Genomic DNA, 24,257 nt, shown 5'->3' with positions numbered 1-24,257 from the left:
TTGGCGTGGTATAAGACCACGTCCCTCATTCTTTAACCGCTTGAACATTTTCAACATTTGAAAGGGGTCTTGACATGTTATGAAGAACTCAAGGTTGATCATTGACTTTCAAATTCAACTCCAAATCAAGACTCCCGATTCTACGAGGTCTGCTTCATCGATGTTGTACTCGAACTTAAATGGCACAAACCTCTACTCAATAATAACTCACTCATCAGAATTTATCACTGAATAATTCTAACGCATCTTTATGCTTCAACGAAATAGAGTGGCTCTCAACAGCGCCTTGCCTCTGATTATTCAACTTTAAATTCGAAGTTCACCAAACAGTAGATAGGATATCATGGAAATTCTTTGATTTCTTATCCTATCATATCCTATCCTATCCAATCCAATCTTATTTTGACTAAAAATTCAGACAACCAAACACAGTTTTAGTATAATATGATTTGCACCAATATTATTAGTTGCTCATGGAAATTTTTATGTTATGATGATTTGCATGTGAATGATGCCATTTGATGAGTGCCTTTGCCACGGCTTGTTCACCAGATAGCAAAATCCCTCATATGAGTATGTGTATAAGGCTCGGAGAAAATATATATGCTCTACCGTTTAAGATGAATCTCTATAAGGTTGAGAGGATATGAATCTCTACTAGATAATGGGGTTTGTGTAGCCTGATATGGCTTGAGTAGCCTATTATGCAAATGAATGTGGAATAGCCATCATCATGCGGATAAACAATGATTTATTTAATCTCGCTGATATAGAGGACACCCGTAATGTGTAGGCTGAAGCATGATAAATATGTCTTTATGATTTTGTCCCATGAGTTAATGGTAACGATGCCTCGTTAGTCAAGATGAGTCTTGGCAAGTGATGAATAGGGAATAGATACTCACCTGCATATATCGGTGAAGGCGGAAGGATGTCAGAAGTGCCAAAGTTTGTGTACGGCGCTTACTTTAATGCCAAAATTTTTCGCCGGCTCACTTAAGTGCCAAATAAGAAAAAAAAAAGATCACTTAAGTGCCAATGGGGAGAGATTCGGACTAAACTAATTATGTGACATTTACCCTTATTTTTAATATTATGTGATAATTTTTTTAAATAGTCAGTATATGCAGAGTCCACACGGCAATTTTTTAAAAAAAAAAATCAGTCCACATGGCAATTTTAAAAATAAGCTATTTTTTAAAAAGTTAAATTAAATTAAAAAATTAATATAAAACCCTAAAAAAAAAAGGCTTCAATTTGGGAGCAGCGAGGGCTGCTATATTTTTAAATTTAATACCAATTATTTTTTTCTATTTTTTTAGCTCATTTTTAAATTTTTTTAATGCTTTTATAATTTTAACTTATTTTCATTGCTGATGGGGATCCTCTAGCAAGCCACATGGAATCAGGTTATCAATAAAAAAATTGCCACGTAAGATTTTCGGCAAAGCTCACATGAGTTGGCACTCAAATACTCATTTTTCAAAAAATTGGACAATGATTAAAAAAAAATTGGTATCAGAGTGAGAGCCATATACAAACTTTGGTACTTCTTATGTCCTTTTGCCTATCAGTGAGCTATTATGTGGCATTTACACATATGAGCTCATGTCATCTATTTTTGTTCATTGTAGCACATGTTTATAGTTATTGTATATGACGCATGGATTATATCATCTTCAGTGAACTTAAATAATATGCTGATTCTCCTTATCACTAATATGTGATATTACTCTCTAATTATTAGTACGTTGTTGTGCTCTTGGGCCGAGGGATGAGTAGATCTCCTACTTTAAACCTAGAGCTTCCAGTTGTGAATTTAGTCTCACTCCAAAATATTATACAAATTAGTCGAATTCGGAGTTTAGGGATATTTAGATTAGCGCTCCCCAAAATCTCTTTAAGGACCGGATCAAAATACGCAACAAAAGTTGGAGTGTATCTTTGTGCTAGGAATTCCATCCTGTATAGTAAAAAAATAGTTACACATCATTTGAGGCTAAATTATTTATTGATTGGGGAAAACATGGCTACGTTTGATTGTCCGAATTTCTAGTCATGATAGCAATGTACAAGATAAGATAAGATAAGAAATACAATGATTTTGTCAAATCTATCTACTGTTTGGTGAACTACATATATAAAATCGAATAAGTAGGGTAAACCGTAATTGAAATCGACTATGTCTTATTGAAACATCAGAGTGCTTTAGAAATTATTAATTGATAAATTCTAATAAGTGAATTATTGTTGAGTAGAGGATTGTTCCATCTAAATTCGAGCACGACATTGATCAAGCAAACCCTAAGAGCCAAGGGTCTTAATTTGGAGTTAAATCTTTTCGGAATAAGTTGCCGGCCTTTCTTGTTGTCTTATCGAGTGAGTAAACAAGTGCTAAGTAACAAAATTATTCAGCATTTTTCCACAAGTTGAACATGCACCCATGCATGTCATCCAAGGGAGCTTCCTTGAAAGAATCAACCTCGAGTTCTTCATAACATGTCGAGACCCCTTTTCGAATGTTGGAAAGGTTTGAGCAATTAAAAAACGGGGGACATGATCTCATATGACACCAAACTTTTGATTAAATAACGAGGTCGTAGAGATACCCGGCTTTGCTGCCAAAGACCCCTGCTTGCCGCCACCGGAGAGGCGGCCACACTTGACGGTTGCCATCGCCGAAGAGGCGGCCCGGCACAATGGAAAGGCAGGCCTGCGTAGAGCAAAGGGAGTGGTTGTGAAAAAAATGATGTTCTTCTCATATCTGCTTTCTTGAGAAATCCTATTAAGGTCTTTACGACCCTCTCCCCTTGGATATTTTCATCCGAGCTATATCATATCTACATCCCATTTATCATATCATGAACATCTATCAAACATAAGATAGGATTTTATTATCCTGACCATTAAATGTAGCCTTAATCATTGGCAACGCATCTCTTCCTAAGCTTTTCCATTGTTAATACCAAATCCAAGGGATACTCATTCTTGAGCAAAGAATCTATGAAGTCTCGCAGGTTCTCCCTCACCTTATCTTCATCAAGTACTCTCGCGATGGCTGCGTATAATAATTCATTTGTATGCTTGCCATCTTTAGCAGCTTCCCTTCAAGACAAGAGCTGTCTAACGTTTTGGAAATATGTTGAAATCCCCAATTTTGCCCGTAGTTTACCCTAACATTTTGTTGATTTGGGAGAGAGAGAGAGAATGAGCAGATTCAATTTTGCCTTAACTCCCAAACTCAGTTCATTTTTTCCAGATCTGGCTCCCCCATAACAGCATTGTTTAAAGCGCTATTTATATTGAATTTCCATGTCGGATCCACATGAGTTGCTTGCCATGTGCGTTTACACATCAGCAATTTTACATGAACATTGGATGGAAGTTGACGGAAGGTTGATTTCTCAGCAAGTGTACTAGTTTGAAATTTTTTTGTGATAGGAAAATTAACTTATGATAAATGTGCCACAATACTCGTTAAAAATCTACCGGTAGGTAGACATATTATGTTTTCAGGTACGGGATGATAGAATTATATCCCTCAACATATTAAATTCACTTCTGCCAATGATGATTTTTTTATTTTTTATTTTTGGTTGAATCTTCCCTGGATTGAAATTAATAAAATATTTATGTTGTATTCGCACGTTATTTTTAGGATCTAGAACAAGCAACAATAGGTGAGGCCAACCATTCACTCTATCTATAATCCACAGCAAACCAGACGTCAACGTTATTCACTATACACTTCTGAAAGTCCCAAGTCTTAAACAGCACATGGACGTACATGATTTTTTTTTTTTTCGGTCGGAACATGGACGTACATGATTCACATGGACCATTTGCACATATCACTTATTGAAACGTCAAATGATAAAGGACTTGCATTAATGCTTCAACATAGAACTTGCATTTTCGTTCCATTTTTTTCTCGAAAATGAAAATTTTAAATCAATAAAAGGGATGTTATAGTCCGCTCTAGCTCTAGTTCTCAGTAAACTAGTAGTCTTTAAGTCAGAAATAGCTTCACATCTCATATGACATTTATACCAACAGAGTTTTACGGACACTAATAAGTAAGTAGCTACTCCAACCGATGTAAAAAAGGGGATCCCATCAACTTGTTCCGACCTCTAGGATAATAAGCTCATGAGCTTGATCTTCTTTTATCATCTAAAAACAGAAAAGAACTATCTCCAAGTTCAACTCACATATAGGTCGCCTCTTTTTGGGTGCAAAACATCGAGGAAAAGAAACATATTAAGAAACAAACAACTCCTAAGAAGTTGAAATTATGTATAACCCATAAGCCCCTTGAATTTTCTTTACAACCTATGTGCGAAATGTGTGAACAAACATCAACTTTGAGTAGGCAAAAATGGGTCATAAGGTAGAGACTTCCTGGATTTCCCAGGAAAACTTGACAGAACCCAGTAGAGAAACCCAGCTAAAAAGAAGCTAAAGAACCAAGCGTTGTTGTAGATGACCACAAACGCATCCGGAATCATGGACAAAGCCCCGACTTTCTGCAAGAAACCCGGGATCACCGGGACAATCCCGACTGCCAACGAAGCTATCGCCGCCAAATTGTAGCCTCTGGAGTAGTAATAAGCCCCGTGAGGACTCAATGTGTACAAGTCCTTGATGCTTAACTCAGTGCTTCGGACAAGATAGTAATCGGCCAAAATGATGCCTCCGATCGGGCCCAACAGCGCAGAGTAACCCACCAACCAGGTATACACAAAGCTCTCGCTCGACTTGAGGAGCCGCCACGGCTGGAAGGCGATGCCCAGGAGCGCTGTAATCAGGGCTCCTCTCCTGAAGGTGAACCACGAAGGGCTGAGGTTGACCAGCGCGTTGGCCGGCGCCACCACGTTGGCAGCTATGTTTGTGGTGATGGTGGCCAGGCTGATTCCCAGGATGGCCAGTATGGTAGTCCCGAGGCCCCCGATCTGGCCTAGAAGCTGGATCGGGTTCGAGATCACGCGGCCGAAGATCACCTCCGTCGAGGCGGTCGCGGCCAGGCCGACGAAGGTGAACAAGCCCATGAAGAGCGGGAGCCCGGCCTGACCGACAGCCTGGTCCCTCTGGCTCTTGGCGTACCTGGTGAAGTCCGGGATGTTGAGCGCGAGCGTCGCCCAGAAGCTTATGTTTGCTGTCAGGGAAGGGAAAAACAGTGCCCAGAACTGGGATGAGGACAGTTTCGACGATAGGGCGAGCATGTGGCCGAGGCCGCCGGCCTTGACATAGGCCCAGGCGAAGAGGCACGAAGTGAGGGCTATTAGGATCGGAGCGGAGTACTTCTCAAGCTGCCTGATTCCCTCGATGCCCTTCCAAACTATGGTCAACTGGGCCAGCCAAAACGCAATGAAGCAAGCGAACTCTAGCGGGGATGAGCCCAGCCAAGGCCAAGGCTGCGACAGGGCGGAGTGCTTCAGCGAGCTCGGCAGGAGGAGGAAGATGGCCTCGCCGCCGATCCACGTCTCAATGCCGTACCAACCGCACCCAACCAGAGCTCTCAGGAGGGTCGGGATGTGGGCCCCACGGACACCGAAGGAGGAACGGGCGAGCACGGGGAAGGGGACGCCGTAGCGCGTGCCCGGGTGGCCCGTCAGGACGAGGGGCACGAGCAGGATCGCATTGGCGACCACCACGGTCGCGATCCCCTGCCACCACGCCATGCCGAGGTCCACGAGGCTGCCCGCCAGGTAGTAGGAGGGGACCCCGACCACAAGCCCGATCCACAGGCTGGCCATCTCCCATCCAGAGAAGGTCCGCTCCGAGGCCGTGGTGGGGCGGAGGTCATCGTTAGTGAGGGTCGGGTCCGGCTCGAAGCGATCGGGATCCGAAGGCTTCGGACTCGGGCAGGACTGCCCCGAGCACGCCATGGGTGCTGAGCTGGAGCATCTGCGGCGGTGGATGAGATGTGTGAAGCTTGATCTAGAGGCGAACTGAACCAGAGAAGAAGTGGTGGAAAGATGAGAGAGTCTGAGAGGAATCTCGGGATTGAGGTGGGTGCGCTGATGGAGATGGTGATGAAGACCGAAACAACTGGAGACCATGATTTCACAGACAGACAGAGAGATTCAGACGAGGCTTGTCCTGTGGCGCCTGATCCTTTGGGGAATCCGAGGGATGGATGATGTGTATGTGTGGCTGGAAATCTTGATGGGTTATACACTCTCAAACTCAAAGTCGTATCACTCGCTTCGGAAAGTCAAATAAGGTAGGGTTTCGGTGACTTCCAAGCCTCAGATCAGATCTTGAGCTATCTGACAAAATCATGGGGTTTAATTTTCTTTATTCCTTCTATGTTGATTCCATGATCTCAGCCATGTAGCCAACACGGTTTTCCAGAAGAAACTGATCCGACTAAGCTAACTTCTATCAATTGATCCTCCTTCATATGAAATTCCCACCATCCATAACAGAGATTCTGAACCAAAATTGTTCAAAAAAAATTTAAATTTATTACACTTGGATCACTTCAATCCTAAACATTTTTAATTTCGCTAATTAAGTTATAAACCTTTTGACAATTTCTCAATGAAGTCCACCTAACTAATTTTAGAAGGAAATATTGACTTGGGCGCTCGTCATGTCATGTAAAATGAGGGTCGCCCGCCAATCCTCCACGGTCACGGGAGAGGGCGGTCCAACCCTCACCCATAATCGGCGAGCAATCCGTGGCCCTTGCCGGACTTAATAAAAAAATGAAAAGAAAGAAATAAAAAAACACTTACCAACCTCATTACCAGTCATGCAACGTAGAACATCCGACATTCACATCGTTGATTTATAAATAAAATCAATCAAAGAACTCAATTGACAAAATTGAAAGGTTTAGAATTGAATTGACCAAAATGTAATAGGTTTAAAAATTTTCGGACAATTTTCTGAGAATTCTAATTAAGAAAGAGAGAGTGTGTTAAATAATAAGGCCGGTTTTAAATGAGGAAATTTTTAATTTCACACGATAGCATGTGTTAAAAGATTGATTGATATAAGTTAGTCGAAATGCAGGAAGTACAAAAAAAAAAAGTCTCAAACCTAATCCATTGATATAAAATTCAGTCATAAACCTTTTAATTAGACCAATTTAGTCTTAAACCTATTGTATTTGTGCTAATTTAATTCATCCAGCTAGTATTGCCTAAAAAATCACTGATATGGATGCTAGCCATCTTACGTGACACAACAGATGCTGACATTTTTTTTTCATTTTGGGTTGCAAGGTCACGGCCCACGTAGAGGCCATCGCCAACCATGGCCTAAGGCGGCCCTTATAACCTGTGCGATGCTAGCCAAAATGGGAAATAAAATATGTCAATAAATTTAGGAAAAAAATATTACAAATTATAAAATTTGTCAACATTAGTGTCGTGCCACGCGTGGAGGCTGTCGTCCATGTGGGCAATTTCTAGCCAAAATCGCCCAAATAAACTGAATCAAGACAAATGTAAAATGTTTAAGACCTTTTTTGTACTTATCAATTCGAAATGGACGACATGTACATACATCGATGGATTTTGCTTCGCAAGATGTCCTTCGAAATGCATAGGGCATCCATTTAGTTCGGCTTCCGCGAACGAATGCTACGAAACGACGAGTTACGAACCAGCGTCTTCTACCCAAGTCGCTGCCGTGGTGTTGGCGCTTTCAGAATGAACAAGAACGAGACAGTTTGATTAATGATTCTACAGAATCTTTAAGACCCCGGATAAATCTTTCCACTCGTTATTAATTGTGTTTAACGCCGTTCTCATGTCGGAATCAGTATCCGCAATTGGTGGAAGTCCTTTCGACCAAAAAAAAAAAATTTTGGTCGAAGTCCACCTGCCAAGTCAAACATGTGCTTTCCTAGTTGTCTTTGTCCCTTTTTTTTTTTTTTTTAATTTGCTTTTCAATTTTAGATCCCGTTTGTTTTAAGAAAAATATTTTGCTCATTTTTCGATGTTTGGATCACTTAGAAAAACGAGTCAACGGAAAATGTTTTCGCACCAAAGCATAAATTCATGAAAGTGATTTCCTTTTTAAAAAATTGAAAATCGTTTTTCGGACTTCAACCAAAAACTTTGTGCTTGGGTACGGGAACCCCAACGCTCATTCTCGGACCTTTGGTAGCGGGGCTAGGTCCCCCCGAGTCCAACGAGACCTGGTACGGCTCCATCTAGGCAGTGCCCAAGTCCTTGGCCGCCACGCCAAGGTCCATCAAAGCCAAGCTCGGAACACTAGTGTCCGTGCCCGAGACGCTAGGCCCTATAATATCAAGGCGGAGCGCTGGGTCCTCAGAGCTCGTGCCCAATTTTGAAAAAAAAATATTTTTTAATGTTTTAATTTTAATTTTATCTTTTTTTTCTTTCTTTTTTGTTTTTCCTTCTTCTTCCGCCAGTCGCTAGGCCTCGACGACGGCTTGCAAATGGCCCAAAACCCAAGCTGGCAAACTCGAGCTCCTTGGAGGCTAGCGAGTTCTAGCCTCATTGGGATCCAACGAATTCAAGCTCACCTTTGGTGGTCGTGGGCTGGTCGTAACAAAGGAAGAAGGAAAAAGAAAAAAAAAAATTAAAACTCTCGATTTTTTAAAATATTACAAAAAATTGTCCATGCAGGCGATGATTGTACCATGCAGGGCGACCAGCATCCACATTAGTAATTTTCGCCAAACGATGATGCGGAAATTCAAGTTAGATTTCTCTTACCAAACTAAGGAATAATATTTCTAGTTTATTACCAAATCTCAATCAAACATCAAAAAATAATGTCATTTTTTATAAAATAACTTCTCAAAAAAAAAATTTCCGAAACGTCATATTTTTTGCAAAATAAATGGAGCCATTATTTGTACCTTCATTTAATTTATTCTCCATCGTCTTGTGATTGGCTCCAAGACCAATAACCGATATTGCAACTCTTCGTGTCCAATAACCGATAGTTCAAACATACCTCTTCATGTTCGAAACTGTACATTCAATCACATATTTGCATATTTGAATCGGTAGTTATTTATAAACAGACACGAATACTCTAAAAGTTACAAGGGTGTCGGTTTGGTAGTTATGTCCGAACAGACATAAACCTTCCAAAAGATGAAAGATGTCTTTGAAAATAACCGCCAATTGAATATACACGATCTTTCAAAGGTTGTAATAGTACCTTAGAAAATAACCGCGAGTTGAATAGACACGACCTTTCAAAGGTTGTAAGAATGCCTCGAAAAATAACCGCCAATTGAACGGATACACACTCATGTCATTTCGTCAATTGAACAAATAAAATAATCGTCAAGTGGGACAAGGCACCTCTTCGTTTGCTTTACAAACAAACTACCAATAATCCCTCACTTTCTTTGTAAAACAAAATTAAAAAAAATAAAAGGTCTCAAAAAATACAACTAACATTTCCATAAAATTAATATACATACATAAAGGTCTCTTTCAAGTTGAACATTTATTCAGTGTAAGTATCTCAAAATTCTATCAAAGTTACAAGTAACTTGGCTTTAAACTTGTTACTCTAAATAATATAATCGGACATATCACACATATACTAACCTCTTGTTTCAGCGAGAAGTTCATAATTACTCAGCACTATTATAGCCTTGTGCTTGTTCATGTTTCATGAGCTCTCTAGAAAGTAACCCCAACTTTCATAATAAGCGGCACCACTTCTAAATCGTATTATACTCCATTAAGAGTGTAACTCGGCCTCTAAAACGTAACAGACAATACCGACTTCTCATGTCCGGACTAATGTCGGTATCAAACAATCACTTTTAATAACTTGTTTTTATCCATTAAACCTTATAACTAGTGATGTGCTAGTATCAAGTCGGGTTACCATTACTGGTGATTTTAATAAAAGGGTTTAGTCTTATTTCTTTTGAGGTCACCTTTACCACATCTCTTGAAAGAACCTTTGTAAAAGGATCTGCTAGATTCTTGCTCAACCACACGTAAACAATTGTTATTATATTATTCTGAATCAATTATTTTACATACTCATATCTTATACTGATGTGTATAGATTTACCATTATAAACACTACTATAAGCCTTTGCTAAAATAGCTTGACTATCACAGTGAATAAAAATAGGAGACATAGGACTAGGCCATAATTTAATGACCATCAACAAATTTATTATCCATTCAACCTCTTTCCCACTTGATGCTAAAGCAATAAATTCGGATTCCATAGTTGAGTGGGTTATGCATGTTAGTTTCTTGCTCACCCAACAAACATCACATCCACCTAACGTGAAGATCCATCTAGAAGTGGAATATTTATCTCCCACACTAGAATCCAACTAGCATCGGTGTATCCTTCTAATACAGCCCAATAATTATTATAGAATAATCCCAAATTTTTAGTTCTCTTGAGATAATAAAAAATTCTAGTAATGGCATTCCAATGTTTTATACTTAGATTACTAGTGTAACTACTCAACTTACACACGGAAAAAGCAATATCAGGCATAGTACAATGCATCTCATAAATTAAAGACCCTATAGCACCCACATATTCAGGTTGTGCTACTGCTATACCGTTATTATAATTCAATTTAATACTAGTATCAAATGGAGTACTCATTTCTTTGAAACCAAGTATTCAAATTTACTTAACATCTTTTCAACGTAATTACATCAACCCAAAGAATAACCCCACTATGCTTTTTAACTTTAATATATAAGATAGTATCTATTTCACCCAATTCTTTCATTTTAAAGTTTAAAGTTAGATACTTCTTAGTTTCAATGACTCCAGTCATATCAGTTCCAAAGATAAGCATATCATCTACGTATAAGCAGACTAAAACTCTATAGTATTTAGTGAATTTAAAATAAATGCATTTATCAATACTATTATGCTTGAAACCATTGGACAATATGATTGAATCGAATTCCTCATACCACTACTTCGGTGCTTGTTTAAGCCCATAAAGAGATTAACTAATTTACACACTTTCCTCTCATTTTCAGGAAGAATAAAACCCTCTAGTTGTTCTTTGCAGATTTTCTCATGTAAATCTCCATTTAAGAAAGCAATCTTGACATCTATTTGATGAACGCAAAGATCTTAAATGGATGATAAAGCAAAAAGAATTCAAATGTACATTATACGTGCTACATGAGCATACGTATCAAAATAATATATTCCTTCCTTTTGTCTATAACCCGAGCTATTAATCTAGTCTCAAAAGCATGGATAGAACCATCATAATTATATTTTCTCTTGAAAACCTATTTGCATCTAATAGGTTTAGATCCTTTTAGTAAGTCTGCTAATATTCAAGTATTATTAGACATAATTGAGTTCATTTCATCATCTATAACTTCTTTCCAAAAAGAAGTATCTCTAGAAGACATAGCATAACTAAAGCTTTTAGGATCGTCTTCTAAATTTAATACTACTCGGTATTTATTTACCACGTTATTATCTCTGTCTCCTTCAATAAGAAAAAATGAGTAATAAGGTCAAGACCTAAATCCTTCGCTTTTCTTGCTCTAATGCTTCTCCTAGGCTCAATCATACCTTTAGAATCATTTGTTTTCTCATGAGAATGTACGTGTGTTTCTATGAATTCTGAATTATTCATATCTTGCATTTGAGTATTATTCTCAATAATTTTAAAATCCATAGGATATTTATTCTCAAAGAATTCAACATCTCTTAATTCTACAACGACGTTTGACTCTAAATCAAGAAGCCTATAAGTTTTACTATTCTCAGCATATCCACTAAAGGCACTTTTGATGGCTCTAGGATCAAGTTTCGTCCTTTTAGAGTCGGATATACTGTAGTATGCCAAACACCCCACACTTTAAGATATAATAGGTTTGGTTTTCTACTATTCCACAATTCGTAAGGGCTGGCGTTATTTCTTGTTGAGGGTACTCTATTATAAATGTGATATACAATAAGCAATGCCTCTCCCCAAAGGTTAATCGGTAGCCTCGAGTGCGAGAGTGTACAACTAACCATTTCTCCTAAGGACCGATTTTTCCTTTTAGCAATATCATTTTGTTGTGGAGTGTATGGTGCTGAAACTTGATGAATAATATCATATTCTTCACAAAAGGCTAAAAATTCATTTATGAAATATTCTCCTCCTCTATTTGAACAAAGGACTTTAATTTTCCTTTCTAATTGATTTTCCACTTCAGCCTTATATTTCTTAGACATAGTAAATGCTTCATCCTTTGATATTAGGAGATAGACATATAAATACCTACTGCAATCATTCAAAAAAGTAATGAAATACCTTTTACCACCACATGTTAACATGCCATTGAATCGCATTTATCACTATGTACCAAATCCAGTAAATTTGAATTTTTCTTAACACTAGGAAATAATTTCTTTGTTAATTTGGACTAAGCACATATTTCACATTTATCAAATTTGCCATTAAAGTTTATCAAGTCTAACTTTTTTATATTCTGTAAATAGCGAAAATTTAAATGTGCTAATCTACTATGCCATAAATGAGGAGAATCAACAATGTAAATAGACGACATGATATTATTATTAATACTCGGTTGATACATGCCATCACCGACATAACCCTTTCCCACAAACAACCCATTCTTTGACAGGATAACCTTGTCGAACTCAAACAAAATCCAAAACCTCATTTTACAAAGTAAATCAATATAAATCATATTTCTTCTGATTTCAAGTACAAACAGAACATTAAGAAGGACAACCTTCTTTCCAAAAGTAAAATCTAAAATTACTGTGCCTTTGCCAACAACCTTTGCAAGAGCTTTATTTACCATCTAGACCTCCTGAAAATTCACTTCAACAGTCTCTTCAAAGTGCTTGAATATCGATCGACCCTTGCATATGTACACGGTTACACTAGAATCGACCCACTAAGTAGATTCGACAGTGGCAAAATTGACTTCAAAAATCATGGCCACAAAATCATGAATTTTCTCTGAATTTTCATGTTTAAAAACTTGGTTGAAAGCATGGCTACGTAGTTCTCTTCAACCATGTTTATAGCTGCCTCCACTATTGAAATGTTCTTGTTCTTGAATGTGCTCTTGTGATGTTTGCACTCCTTTGCATGGTGACCCTCCTTGCCACAATAAAGCAGCAACCCTTTTTCTTCTTCTATGACTTCTTAAAATTCTACCCTCTTTTGCGTTTCAAGTTCCGGTGGGTTTTTTTTTTATTGAAATACATTTCCTTCCACAAAATTCACTTTGGTATCATACAAAACAGATTTACCACGTAAACGTGACTCTACCTCAATGCGGACATGTTCCTGAATTTGATCCAAAGTGATGTTCTCATATTTATGTAGCATCATTTTTCCATAATCTTTCCAACTTGCAGGCAATTTTCCAATAATTGCTCTAACTTGAAAAGATTATGGAATTTTCATCTTGAGAGCATGAATTTTATTGACCAGTACTTGTAGTTCATAGACTTGCTCCAACAAGGATTTGGTATCAACGAACTTGGAGTTAAAATACTTAGCAATCAGCTATTTGTTCGTACCTTGCTCCTCTGCTTTAGACTTGAAGTCGAGTGCATTCCATATTTCTCTAGCAGACTTCATCTCAATGAACAAGTCATAGAGACGATTAGATAACGTGTTTAGTATATGGCCTCGACAGAGCAATTCCTCCTCTTCATGTTTCTTTCTCTCCTTGTTGACCCTCTCAACATCTTCTGCACTAAGCTCTCCTCCTTTAGTGGTAGGCGCCATATCCTCTATAGGCATCAAATTTGGGACAGGATATAGGAAATCTTCGGGGCAATGAGAAGAAACGTGATCTTGTCTCTCCAAAGAGCGAAATTGTTGCCATCGATTCGGTCCGGTTTCACTATATCCTGGTTCATAACCTTAATTAGTTCTGACTCCATTGTTGAATGAATAATTCCTTAAAATTGTTGGTAAAATATGGTTGAATGGGATGAACAAAGAAATCAGACTATGAGGCGTGAAAGCACTCTCTTTAAGGAATTATTTGTCCCACAAAGTTGCTAATGGTTACCGACAAAAATCCTCCAAGATACAATAGAGTCTCAAGCGAGAATATTAGATAGCAATTCAAATAATTTTCCAAGAACTCTCTAAGAAACAATCAGAAAAGAAGGCTGTAACCCTCTTGTATTTCAACAATGAAAATTGAAAGTAGAAGTTATAAATAATGAGCAAAATAGTTGAATATGTAATGAGAAAAGATCACACATTTTCAAGTCTGAAAAGGTGTTAATTCTCATATATCTTTTCATCATTTGAAAACAGTTTTTGTTTAAAAAATTGCAACTCTTCGTATCCAATAACCGATAATTCAAATATGCCTCTTCATATTCGAAGCTGTACATTCAATCACATCTTTCATGTCTGAATCGGTAGTTATTCCCAAACATACACAAATACTCCAAAGGTTACAAGGGTGTCGGTTTGGTAGTTATGTCCGAACAGACGTAAACCTTCCAAAAAATCTAAGAGTGTCTTAGAAAATAACCGCCAATTGAATATACACGACCTTTCAAAGGTTGTAAGAGTGCCTCAGAAAATGACCATCAACTATTTTAAAGGTTGTAAGAGTGCCTCAGAAAATAACCATCAATTGAACAGATACACACTCGTGTCCTTTCGTCAATTGAATAAATAAAATAACTATCAAGTGGGACAATGCACTTCTTTGTTTGTTTTACAAATAAACTACCAACAGCTACTACCATTATAACATTGAATTCTATGAGATGTTTTAAGCAAGACGTTAATTAGTAATTACATTTGATTATGACATAAGCTGATTGAATCGTTTTTGCGTGCTATACACCACGTGGATTCACTACAATCCGAAAACTCTCCTCCTTCAATCATCTCCTTGAAAGAAGGAGGGGCTATAATAGCTATAGAGAATCTTTGTCTTCTTGTCCGTGATAGATTTCTTCGTGATATAACTGTTTTTCCGCAGATATAAAATCAAGATTCTCTATGAAAATGGTCCTTGTCTTGCTTGTCTAAAATAGCAATTTCAAACAAATTAATTCATTATTGCATCGAAAAAAGGGAAAAGAATAAAAGAAAAAGAAGTACATAATAATAACAAATCCAAAATTCAGAATATTTTTAAAAATTACAAAAAATTGTCCACGTCAGCATCAACAGTTCTACGTGGCATCATTGTCGTCCAAGTCAGCGACTTTCGATTTAAATTAGCTGAATAGATTCAATTGGCAAAGTGTCAAAAGGTTTAGGACTTAACTGGCAAAATTGAAAGGCTTAAGATTAAATTGATCAAAATGCAAAAGATTTATAACTTTTTTGACAATTTTTTCCAAATAGAGCAGTTACCTTCACACATGCACCTAGGTGGATCCAGGTTATTTCTAAAATTACATTCTAGGCGTCCAATCAATCTGGATTTAAATGATAAAAAAACCAGGTCTCATTAATGATCGACAGACTACAGCGGGTCGGCCCATCCATATCGACTCGATCAAGGTTGGTGTAACTCGACGCAAAGTCGGACCTCTATCTTTTCGTCTGAATCAAATCTATCCGTCGTCTTTGGATGTGCAGGCATTAGGCAACTTAATTAAAAGCTTACCCTGGTCATGCATAGTGCTATTTACCGGAAAAAAAAAAAAAGATGCTATCGAGTGTTTTTTTATTAGATATAGCTGCACATGTCACCTACTTATTCTGCCAATTCCTAGATAGAACAAAAGGACGATGTATTTTAGGAAAACTAATCCATCGACTTCCATGGTACCAAATTGTTTGGCAGATGGGGGTATACTCATAAAGGATGCCTCTCTCGGCTATGAAGATAAACATGAGGAAGAGGGAAAAGATTCAATAAATGATTAATTAACCGAAATCAAAATGTTATTAAGACTTCGTTTGTTCCGCGGAAAACAATTTTCAGGAAAAAAATTTAAATTTTTCAGCGTTTGGTTCACGAAAAATAAATGAGTTAAAGAAAACATTTTCTGTCAATGGAAAAAACACCATCATAAGTGGGGGAATCATTTTCCCTCATTTTTCCTCTCTCCACTTCTTCATCTGTTTTTTTTCTTTTTAATTGTTTAAAAAATTCAAAAAAAAAATTATTTCTTTCTTTTCATTTTAATTATTTTTATTTTTATTTTTATTTTTCCTCGGCCGGGTGCTGACCACGGTGACGACCGGCGAGCTCGCGGCTCACCGGATCCTAGCAAGCTCATCACAAGCTAGCGAGCTAGAGGCTCGCCCAAGGTCGCCGAGCTTGCCTGTGGCCGTCACTAGCTGACCGCGGTGGATGAAGGAGGAAAAAAAGAAACGAAAATAGAAAAATGAAAAATAATTAATAATTTGATTTTAAATAGGGTTAATACCATGAAAAATCTCAAGTCGATACACTTATGACAAATTTACACCAAACTATTTTTTTGACCACAAAAAACTTCAAACCAATACACTTGTGACAAATTTATCCCAAACACCAGTGATAAATTTACCTTCCGTTAATTTTAGTTAAATTTAATCGTCAAATTACTGAGTTGGATGACGTGTGATAGTTGATGGGTATATCGGTTTAAGTTTTTTACCCTCTGTTTGTCACGGGTGTATCAATTTGAGATTTTTCGTTATATTAACCCAATTTTACGAAGGGTAAATTTGTCATAGACGTACCAGTTTGGGGTTTTTCGTGGTTAATAAAATTAGTTTATGATAAATATGTCATACATATAATAGTTTAGGGTTTTTTGTGGTAAAAAAAAATAGTTTGGGTTAAATTTGTCCCATGTATACCATTTTGAGATTTTTCGTGGTAAAAAAAAATAGTTTAACGTAAATTTGTCACAGATGTACTAGTTTGGGGTTTTTCATGGTATTAACCCTTAAAAATAATAGAAAAATTAAAAGAAAAGAATTTATTAAAAGGATTGCAAGAAGGAAAATCAAAATCAATTTTCCATATAAAGCGGCAAAAAATATTTTCCAGTTCATTTTCCAATTTCAGCCGAACACCAAAAAGTATTATCATTTTCCTCAAAAATAACTTTCTAGAACACATTTTTCAGAAACATCTCGTTTTCTATGAAATGAATGGAGCCTTTAGGGTGAGTTTATTTGAATGAAAGTGTTCTTTGAAAATTGATTTTCTGGACTTTCTCCTATTTGACTCGCCAAAAATGACTTAATCAACGGAAAATACTTTTCGGCCAACGGAAAATTCATGCATAAAATTAGGAAAGTGAATTCCTAAATTTAAAGAGCTAAAAACATTTTTTTAAGTTGTTCCTCTGAATTTTTTTGTTATTCTGATATTATTTTTTACATTTAATTTATTCTTCTTTTTTGTTTTCTTTTTCCTTCTTCTTGTTAAGATGCACGTGTGAATTGCATTAGAGAAGTCCCACATTGAAGAATCGATGTTGTGTTGAGCAGTTAACATATCCAAGTTGGCCCATAACTCATTAGCTTAAACTTTTGAGTGAAGATGGATCCAGTTGGATATTCCGATGGGCTCGGACTTAGGCTCTCTCTTAGCGATTTCCCCGGATGAAGGTATCAGACTTCTTCTTTGCGCTCACAACAAATGGTATCAGAACCGATGATTGAATGGTGGGCCTTTAATCTGTTCCGGTGTTTGGTGAATATCTCAAGAAAGAAATATCATGATCGACGTTTATTTGGGATGAAAATTGCCACCATGGGTGATACAATCACAAGTTAGCAATTGATGTTGGTTGGTTGCGGTGCATAGTTGCGGGTGCATTGCAATGACTTGGAAATTCAACTTGAGATAAGTTGGTGTAGAAAAATACATAAATTAAGGGGGAGCAAACCTAATATTGAGCTCACACGTGAGGGGGAGATTGTAAGGATACACGTGTGAGTTGTATTAGAGAAATCCCACATCGAAGAATTGATGCGGCGTTAAGTAATTAACATATCTAAGTTAGCTCATAACTCATTGGCTTAAGTTTTTGAGTGAAGATGGGTCCAACTGGATATTCTGCGAGCTCGGACTTGAGCCCCCTCTTGGCGATCTCCCCGGATGAAAGTATCAAATTTTTGTTACACACTCTCAACACTTTCAATTAGCCGATGGCCACATGCATAGTCAACTCAAGGATCACCAAAGGCCATTGAATCCGGTGAGCCTTGAGCTCGCCCGTGGCCTGTTGCAATGGAGGAAAAAAGGAAAAGAAACAAAAAAAAATGAATAATGAATAATCAAATTAACAGATTAAAAATTTGATTTTTTTTGCATGACACAAAATCATGAGGTTGAAATCATTTTCCAAATGAGATCCAAACACCCTAAAGCATTTTCGATCACATGTCACCAATCGAAAGGAAACTAACAATTTTCCTGAAAAAATAGATTTCCTGAAGAGTGTTTTCCTTTAACATGAATTTTTTTTTTCCCCAAATCATCAATTTGAGTGAAATTATTTTTCCAAAATTAGTTTTCCAGACTTTCAACAGGTTAACGAAAATGATTTAATTAACGGAAAACATTTTATGTCAACAGAAAATTTATATATAAAATTAGAAAAGTGAATTTCTAAATGTAAAGAGGTGAAAACACTTTGCGAAATCACTTATTCGAATTTTTTAATATTTTATTTTCTTAATTTTATATTACATTTTACTTTGTTTATTTCTATTATTTTACCTTATTATTTTTATATCTTTCTTTTTATTTTTCCTTCTCCCTCTGCTAGTCATTGGACCTCGATGACGGCCGATGACCCACAGATGCAGGCCGGCGAACTCGAGATCGCCCATGGCCACCGTCAACCGATCGTAATAGAGGAAGAAAATAAAATGATGAATATATTTTGCCTGAAATAAAATGATGAGATTGAAATCATTTCCTAAATGAGATTCAAACACCAGAAAACATTTTCGGTCAACATAACCAAACACAGGAAAACTGACCATCTTCTTGAAAAATGAATTTCTGTAAGTTATTTTCATTTAACATGAAGGTTTTCCCAAACAAACGTTGTTTTATCGAAAATTACATAATACAGGAAAATTCTTTTTTCATGAAAATGATTTTCAAGGAAACTGGCCTGTTTTCATTTATTTAAGTTTGTTATTTTTCAGTTCACAGAAAATGTTTTAGGTAATCGATTACTTTTTCATCATCCAAACACAGAAAGTTGGAAAACAATTTCCTGAAAATACTTTTCCCTAAATCAAATAAAAATAAAAATAAAAAAAGAGAGAGAGAGACACCTTAAGTAATCCCAGCCCAAAATTTGACAATGGTGTTGATCCAGGAAACAAATCATTCTCCCCTAATTGTCCTCTCTCTCTCTCTCTCTCTCTCTCCTGAAAAGATAGATCCTTCCAAATGAATAGTTTGCAAAATTACTTGCTTCTCAAATCCTTCTGTACCGAACATAACAAGGTAACTGGTGGGAGCATATTCATGTGCCTCTCTTTCGCACTCACGAGACACACTCCCTCCTCTTTTCTCCTTGAGAAAACGCCGAAACAAGTTGGAAAAATTGGAGTAATCAAAGGGAATTCCCCCCCACCCCGTTCGTTGAGCCATCAAAACTTTCGGAACAATCATCGGAAGTCGATTTTCCCCACACTACAATATGCACATTTAAAGAAACACAAAGTAGGTTGAGCCTCTTTTTTGTGAACTGCCCATGTGTTCGAGGGGGCCACACGAAATGTTTTCTTTGTATATATAAGACTTTTCAAAGGTGACTTTCTCCCAATATGTTAATGGCGTGTACACCTTGCAATTCCAAACACACAGCAAATCGTGGCATTATTGAGGGGGGGCAATTTGTTTGTCAATTTGGGGACCCGCCCCCAAGAACTCAAAAAGGCAGGACTTATTACATGCCCTTTTGCCCTTTGGACACAGAATGATCAATATCATCTCCCCCTTCAAAAGAAAAAAGAAAAACAGAGGAATCTCTCTCTATTCTTTTAGCTTATATGAGCTAAGTTAGGTTCATTTTGGCATAGAGTTTGGCTTTTGGAGCTGAAAATGACCTAAACTTTTTGGTTAGGACCCAAATGGTGCTCTGTGAGGGATGCCTTTCCTCCTCCTTGCACTTGAAGGAATGAGCGGAAGGGACTTTGGTGGGTACTTGTCTCTTCTTGAGCTCTCATGTGATTCTTCTCTCTCCCTCGTCAAGACCCTCCTTGAGCTTTTGCCTTCTCTAACCTTCCCAATTGTCTGCTCATCATTCTTGGCCTCCACGGCAAAGTTTCTTGGATCATCCCCATTGCCCTTCATCCCTGCAATCTGAGAGGTGACCCAAGAATCAAACACTCATGAGTTGCAAATGAATTAAGCATTTTGATGGAAGTGAAGCCATGGATCTATGATTGATTGATGAGAAAAAAGAACCAAAAAAAAAGTTAGACAGATGCCTTTGTGTTGCATGAGATGATGCTATTATAATGAAAGATAAAAAGAATGGTTGTGGTGGGTTAGGTGATGGTGATGTTTTGGGAGTGTGGGGGTCATGATGATGGAATAAGATAACCACCATATGATGGAGAGTTTGTGAAGGATGTTGACAACATCATCAAACTACGAGAGGAAAGCAAAAAAAAAAAAACAAAGGAGAAACTGTGCGAGGAGATGCTTTTGGATGATTCAAATCGAATCCAAATGGTAATCTGAATTTACCTTACAACCCAATGAGCAGAACCTAAAAGGGTCCAAGAGGCTCCTTCTGCAGACCTCACAGGCATGAGCTATTCTGTTCCCAGATTTCGGCTGAGGCCTCTCGTTCAAGAAGATCACCCTCGCGCTGTTGATCACATACGTCTGTACTCCGCTTATGTCCAGCACTTTCTGAATCTCCGAAGCCCTCACCACGTCGTGGTATGAAGATCTCCTTATCTGCATAACCATCCCAGAAGAAAAAGCACTGAAAATCGTTCATAATGCAAGCTATTGTGGCTGGCCTTTCGGCATAAAATGTACGGTTTTTTTGGAGGTTTCTAAATGGCGCTGAAGCGGGTAGAACCTGAAGGACTTGATGGTCCTTGTGGCGCGACGAGTGGCAATAGAAGCAGATCGCGTCTCCGCCGTTGCAGTCCAAGCAGTACATGTTGCACTCGCTCCTTGCCGCATCCCTGTGCGTCGAGCAGGTGGTGAAGAATGTGGTGCAGAGCAATGGCTCCACCCATTGGGGCACCGACATTTGACGAAGCCGAGGCCAAGGCCGATCTCTCTAACTGGAACTCCAAGGAAAATGTGTGCTGGTTTGAGGGTTTCTGAGAGAGAGAGATTGATGTGCTAATTCTCTAGCCAGCCCCACAAGAGTAACATTGCCAATCTAGAAGAGGTGATCACCATTTTCATATCCGAAACTCATCACAGAGAGAGAGAGAGAGAGAGAGAGAGAGAGATGACCTTCAGCGCTTAATACAATAATTATCTTGATGCATACAAGAGACAAGAGGCTCATAAAGCAAATGGGGCAACACTGCTGAATCCGACGGGTCAGATTAGGCGGGGTGGCTGGGATCGATCCTCAGCCGTTGGATGGCGCGAGAGAGATATTTGGTTTAGGTGGTTTGGCATTTGCGCTGCTTTTGGGGGGGCTTTCTTTGCGTCTCTTACGTAGATAAAGGGTCAGCCCCAAGCCTACGTAACGTTTATGGGCAAAAGACTAGCTTTTTTTTTCTCTTCTTTCCATAAAGTTGAGCCTTTCCCCACCTAGATTCGTGCCACGTGTAGCCATCCGACGTGGAACAATCTCGCCCGTCTACTTCACGATTGACATTTTGATGACCCATGATTCCTTTGATTTCATCTCGGCGTGTACGTTGACGCTATTGGCTTGAACGTGAAGGATTATAAGATTTCCCATTTGGGTTCGTGAGATTTCAACTATTATAAAAGCTTAAGGTATTAAATAAAAGTATGATATATTTGAACCTCTTGCTCTGATATCATATGAGATTCTTTTGAACCATTTCCAACTATTCTAAAATTTTAAACTATTAGATAAATACGTAATTTAATATTTAATTATCTTATCAATCTTTTTGCAAACACGCATTAATCAAACTCAGAAGCCACTCTTATTTTTGACACATTGAGTGCTTTTGACATACTTGTTTTTGCGTTTGTCAAGATATGGATTAGTCATCTGCATCTTTGAATTCGATTCCCAAAAAAAGAGCAATCTTAGGCTCACTAAAATAGGTTCACAAAATTATTATACTAAGTGATAATATAATTGCAAAGGGTAAAATATATGCTAGTCATTATTAATGCATAGAGAATAGAAAGATCAATATAATATTACGAAATTTGTTATTAATTGATTATGTATAAAGCTAATTAATTGTTTCTGTGAGAGAAATAACTTCTTCATGATGTCTACTGATCGCTTAAAGGCTAGTGTTTTATCACTAGCTCGTTTTACTAAATTATTCAATTAATATTTCCGTTCTCCTTTTTCTTGATGTCATTTGGTCTCCAATAGATTATCAAGAACTACTTTCGCCAAGTTATTTAATGGAAAAATTGTCCAAAAGATCCTAAACATATTGGCCACTAATTCAATCATAAAATTTCCAATTATGCCAATGTAATTCTAAACATTGTGATAATTTTTTCAATGTTAACCATTCGAGAAAATGCTGACATGGCAGTTAGTTGGCATCGACCATGGTCGCCAATCTAACGTGTTCTTCTACACTCAAATCACATTTTGAGATATTTTAACATCTCTATTCATCGCAAATCCTAAGCTCCTACCAAACCACAGAGACCTCAAATCCGCGACAATTGAGCCGGTGATTCTCTTCCCAATGCAAAGACACAATAGATCAACATTAGCGGTGGATGAAAACCCTAGATCACCAGATGTATTTGCCTGTCTCCTCCTTCAACCGAAATGCCTCGTGAATGCAAGAGGAAGGAGGGGTGATGCTAGAGAGATTTGAATTGCAATGGCGATTGATTGGAATGTCGAGTCATTCGAGTCCCGATCACTGAATTGGCTGGAGATCAAAGGGTTTCCACCATCGATGATGAGGGAGAGAGGGAAGGGGAGGGGAATGTGAACAACAAGGAAAAGAAAAGGAAAAAATCTAAATATTTATACAATTTTTCGGAGCTACATCGTTTTGTGTGGAGTTGGAAACATCAAATCATGGTTGACACTGACTGCATCACTACCTTAGCAGTTTCCAACCTAAATTGATGAGACAAATAACATGAAAAAATTGTTAGAAGGTTCAGGACAATATTAATCAAATTGAAAAATTTAGGACCAAATTGACGACCGTACAATAAGTTTAAGATTTTTTTGACAATTTCCCTCTTATGTAGTTAATGGTAACTTTCTCCTTATTTAAAAAATAATGTTCCAAGTATTAAAATCCAACTAAATAATATAGATTCGATATGTATCAAGAAGTTATACATAACGTCAATAAAAACTTCTTGCAAGAGACAAATTAAAGGAAAACGTATACGGGGACAATGATATACATATTAATCTTGACTAAGATGCAATAACTGTAATTTTACTTAGGCTTCATTTGTTTTGCAGAAATAAATTTCAGAAAATGTTTTCTGAATTTTTTGACATTTGATTATCGAAAAATAAGCTAGTTTAGGAAAATATTTTCCACCCATGGAGAAAAAGTCCGTAGGGAAAATATTTTCCTCTTTTTGGGAAGAGGAAAATATTTTCCCTCATCTTTACTTATTCAATTCGTTTACATTCATTTTCTTTTATACTATTATTTATTTTATTTTCTTGTTTTCTTTTCTTTTTGGTTTCATTTGTTTCTTTTTTCTTTTCTCCTTCTTCCTCCTTCCTCTGCCCATGGCTCCTTCCTCCTTCTTCCTCTACCAATAGCGGACCTCGGCGACGACCGGCAGCCTGGCGATCAGCCATGACACAGGCCGGCAAGCTTGAGGCTCGACCGATCCCGGCAAGCTCGAAAGTCGCCCATTTGGTGAGTCCAAGATCACTAGGACTTGTCGAAACCAGAAGGAAAAGGAAAAAAAAATAAAAGGAGAAAGGAGAAAGGAGAAAAATGATAAAAGATAAAGATAAATAAAAAAAATTGAAATTAAGAAAATAAAAATGAAAAGAAATAAAAGAAATAACAATTGAATATGAATAATTTTTAGATTCCGACATAAAAAATAGCAAAATTCAAGATAACAAAAAAAAAAAACAACAACAATCTTTTACACGACCCAGGTGATTGACGCTTGTAGCCTGCCACTTTTCCTCGGGTAGTGACGGTATCGGTTCATATGATCATGTTTTAT

The 24,257-nt window shown here is 37.5% G+C and overlaps 2 protein-coding genes across 2 annotated transcripts; both read right to left on the bottom strand.

The window, feature by feature from the left end:
* Positions 1–4,260: 4,260 nt before the first annotated feature.
* Positions 4,261–6,136, bottom strand: LOC115735171 (purine-uracil permease NCS1). Its single transcript, XM_030666288.2, has one exon. The coding sequence runs from the start codon at positions 6,060–6,062 to the stop codon at positions 4,359–4,361; it is 1,704 nt and encodes a 567-aa protein (XP_030522148.1). The 5' UTR covers positions 6,063–6,136; the 3' UTR covers positions 4,261–4,358.
* A 13,553-nt stretch (positions 6,137–19,689) lies between these two features.
* On the bottom strand, positions 19,690–21,553 carry LOC115735186 (protein RGF1 INDUCIBLE TRANSCRIPTION FACTOR 1-like). Its single transcript, XM_030666309.2, has 3 exons — positions 20,980–21,553; positions 20,637–20,852; positions 19,690–20,246 (listed from the first exon to the last, which is right to left on the bottom strand). The coding sequence occupies exons 1-3, from the start codon at positions 21,154–21,156 to the stop codon at positions 20,004–20,006; spliced, it is 636 nt and encodes a 211-aa protein (XP_030522169.1). The 5' UTR covers positions 21,157–21,553; the 3' UTR covers positions 19,690–20,003.
* Positions 21,554–24,257: the final 2,704 nt, after the last annotated feature.

This window comes from Rhodamnia argentea, chromosome 10 (assembly GCF_020921035.1).
Source record: "Rhodamnia argentea isolate NSW1041297 chromosome 10, ASM2092103v1, whole genome shotgun sequence".
Classification (NCBI taxonomy): Eukaryota; Viridiplantae; Streptophyta; class Magnoliopsida; order Myrtales; family Myrtaceae; genus Rhodamnia; species Rhodamnia argentea.
The sequence above is the reverse complement of the archived record's forward strand: the minus strand, read 5'-3'. Positions and strand labels throughout refer to the sequence as shown.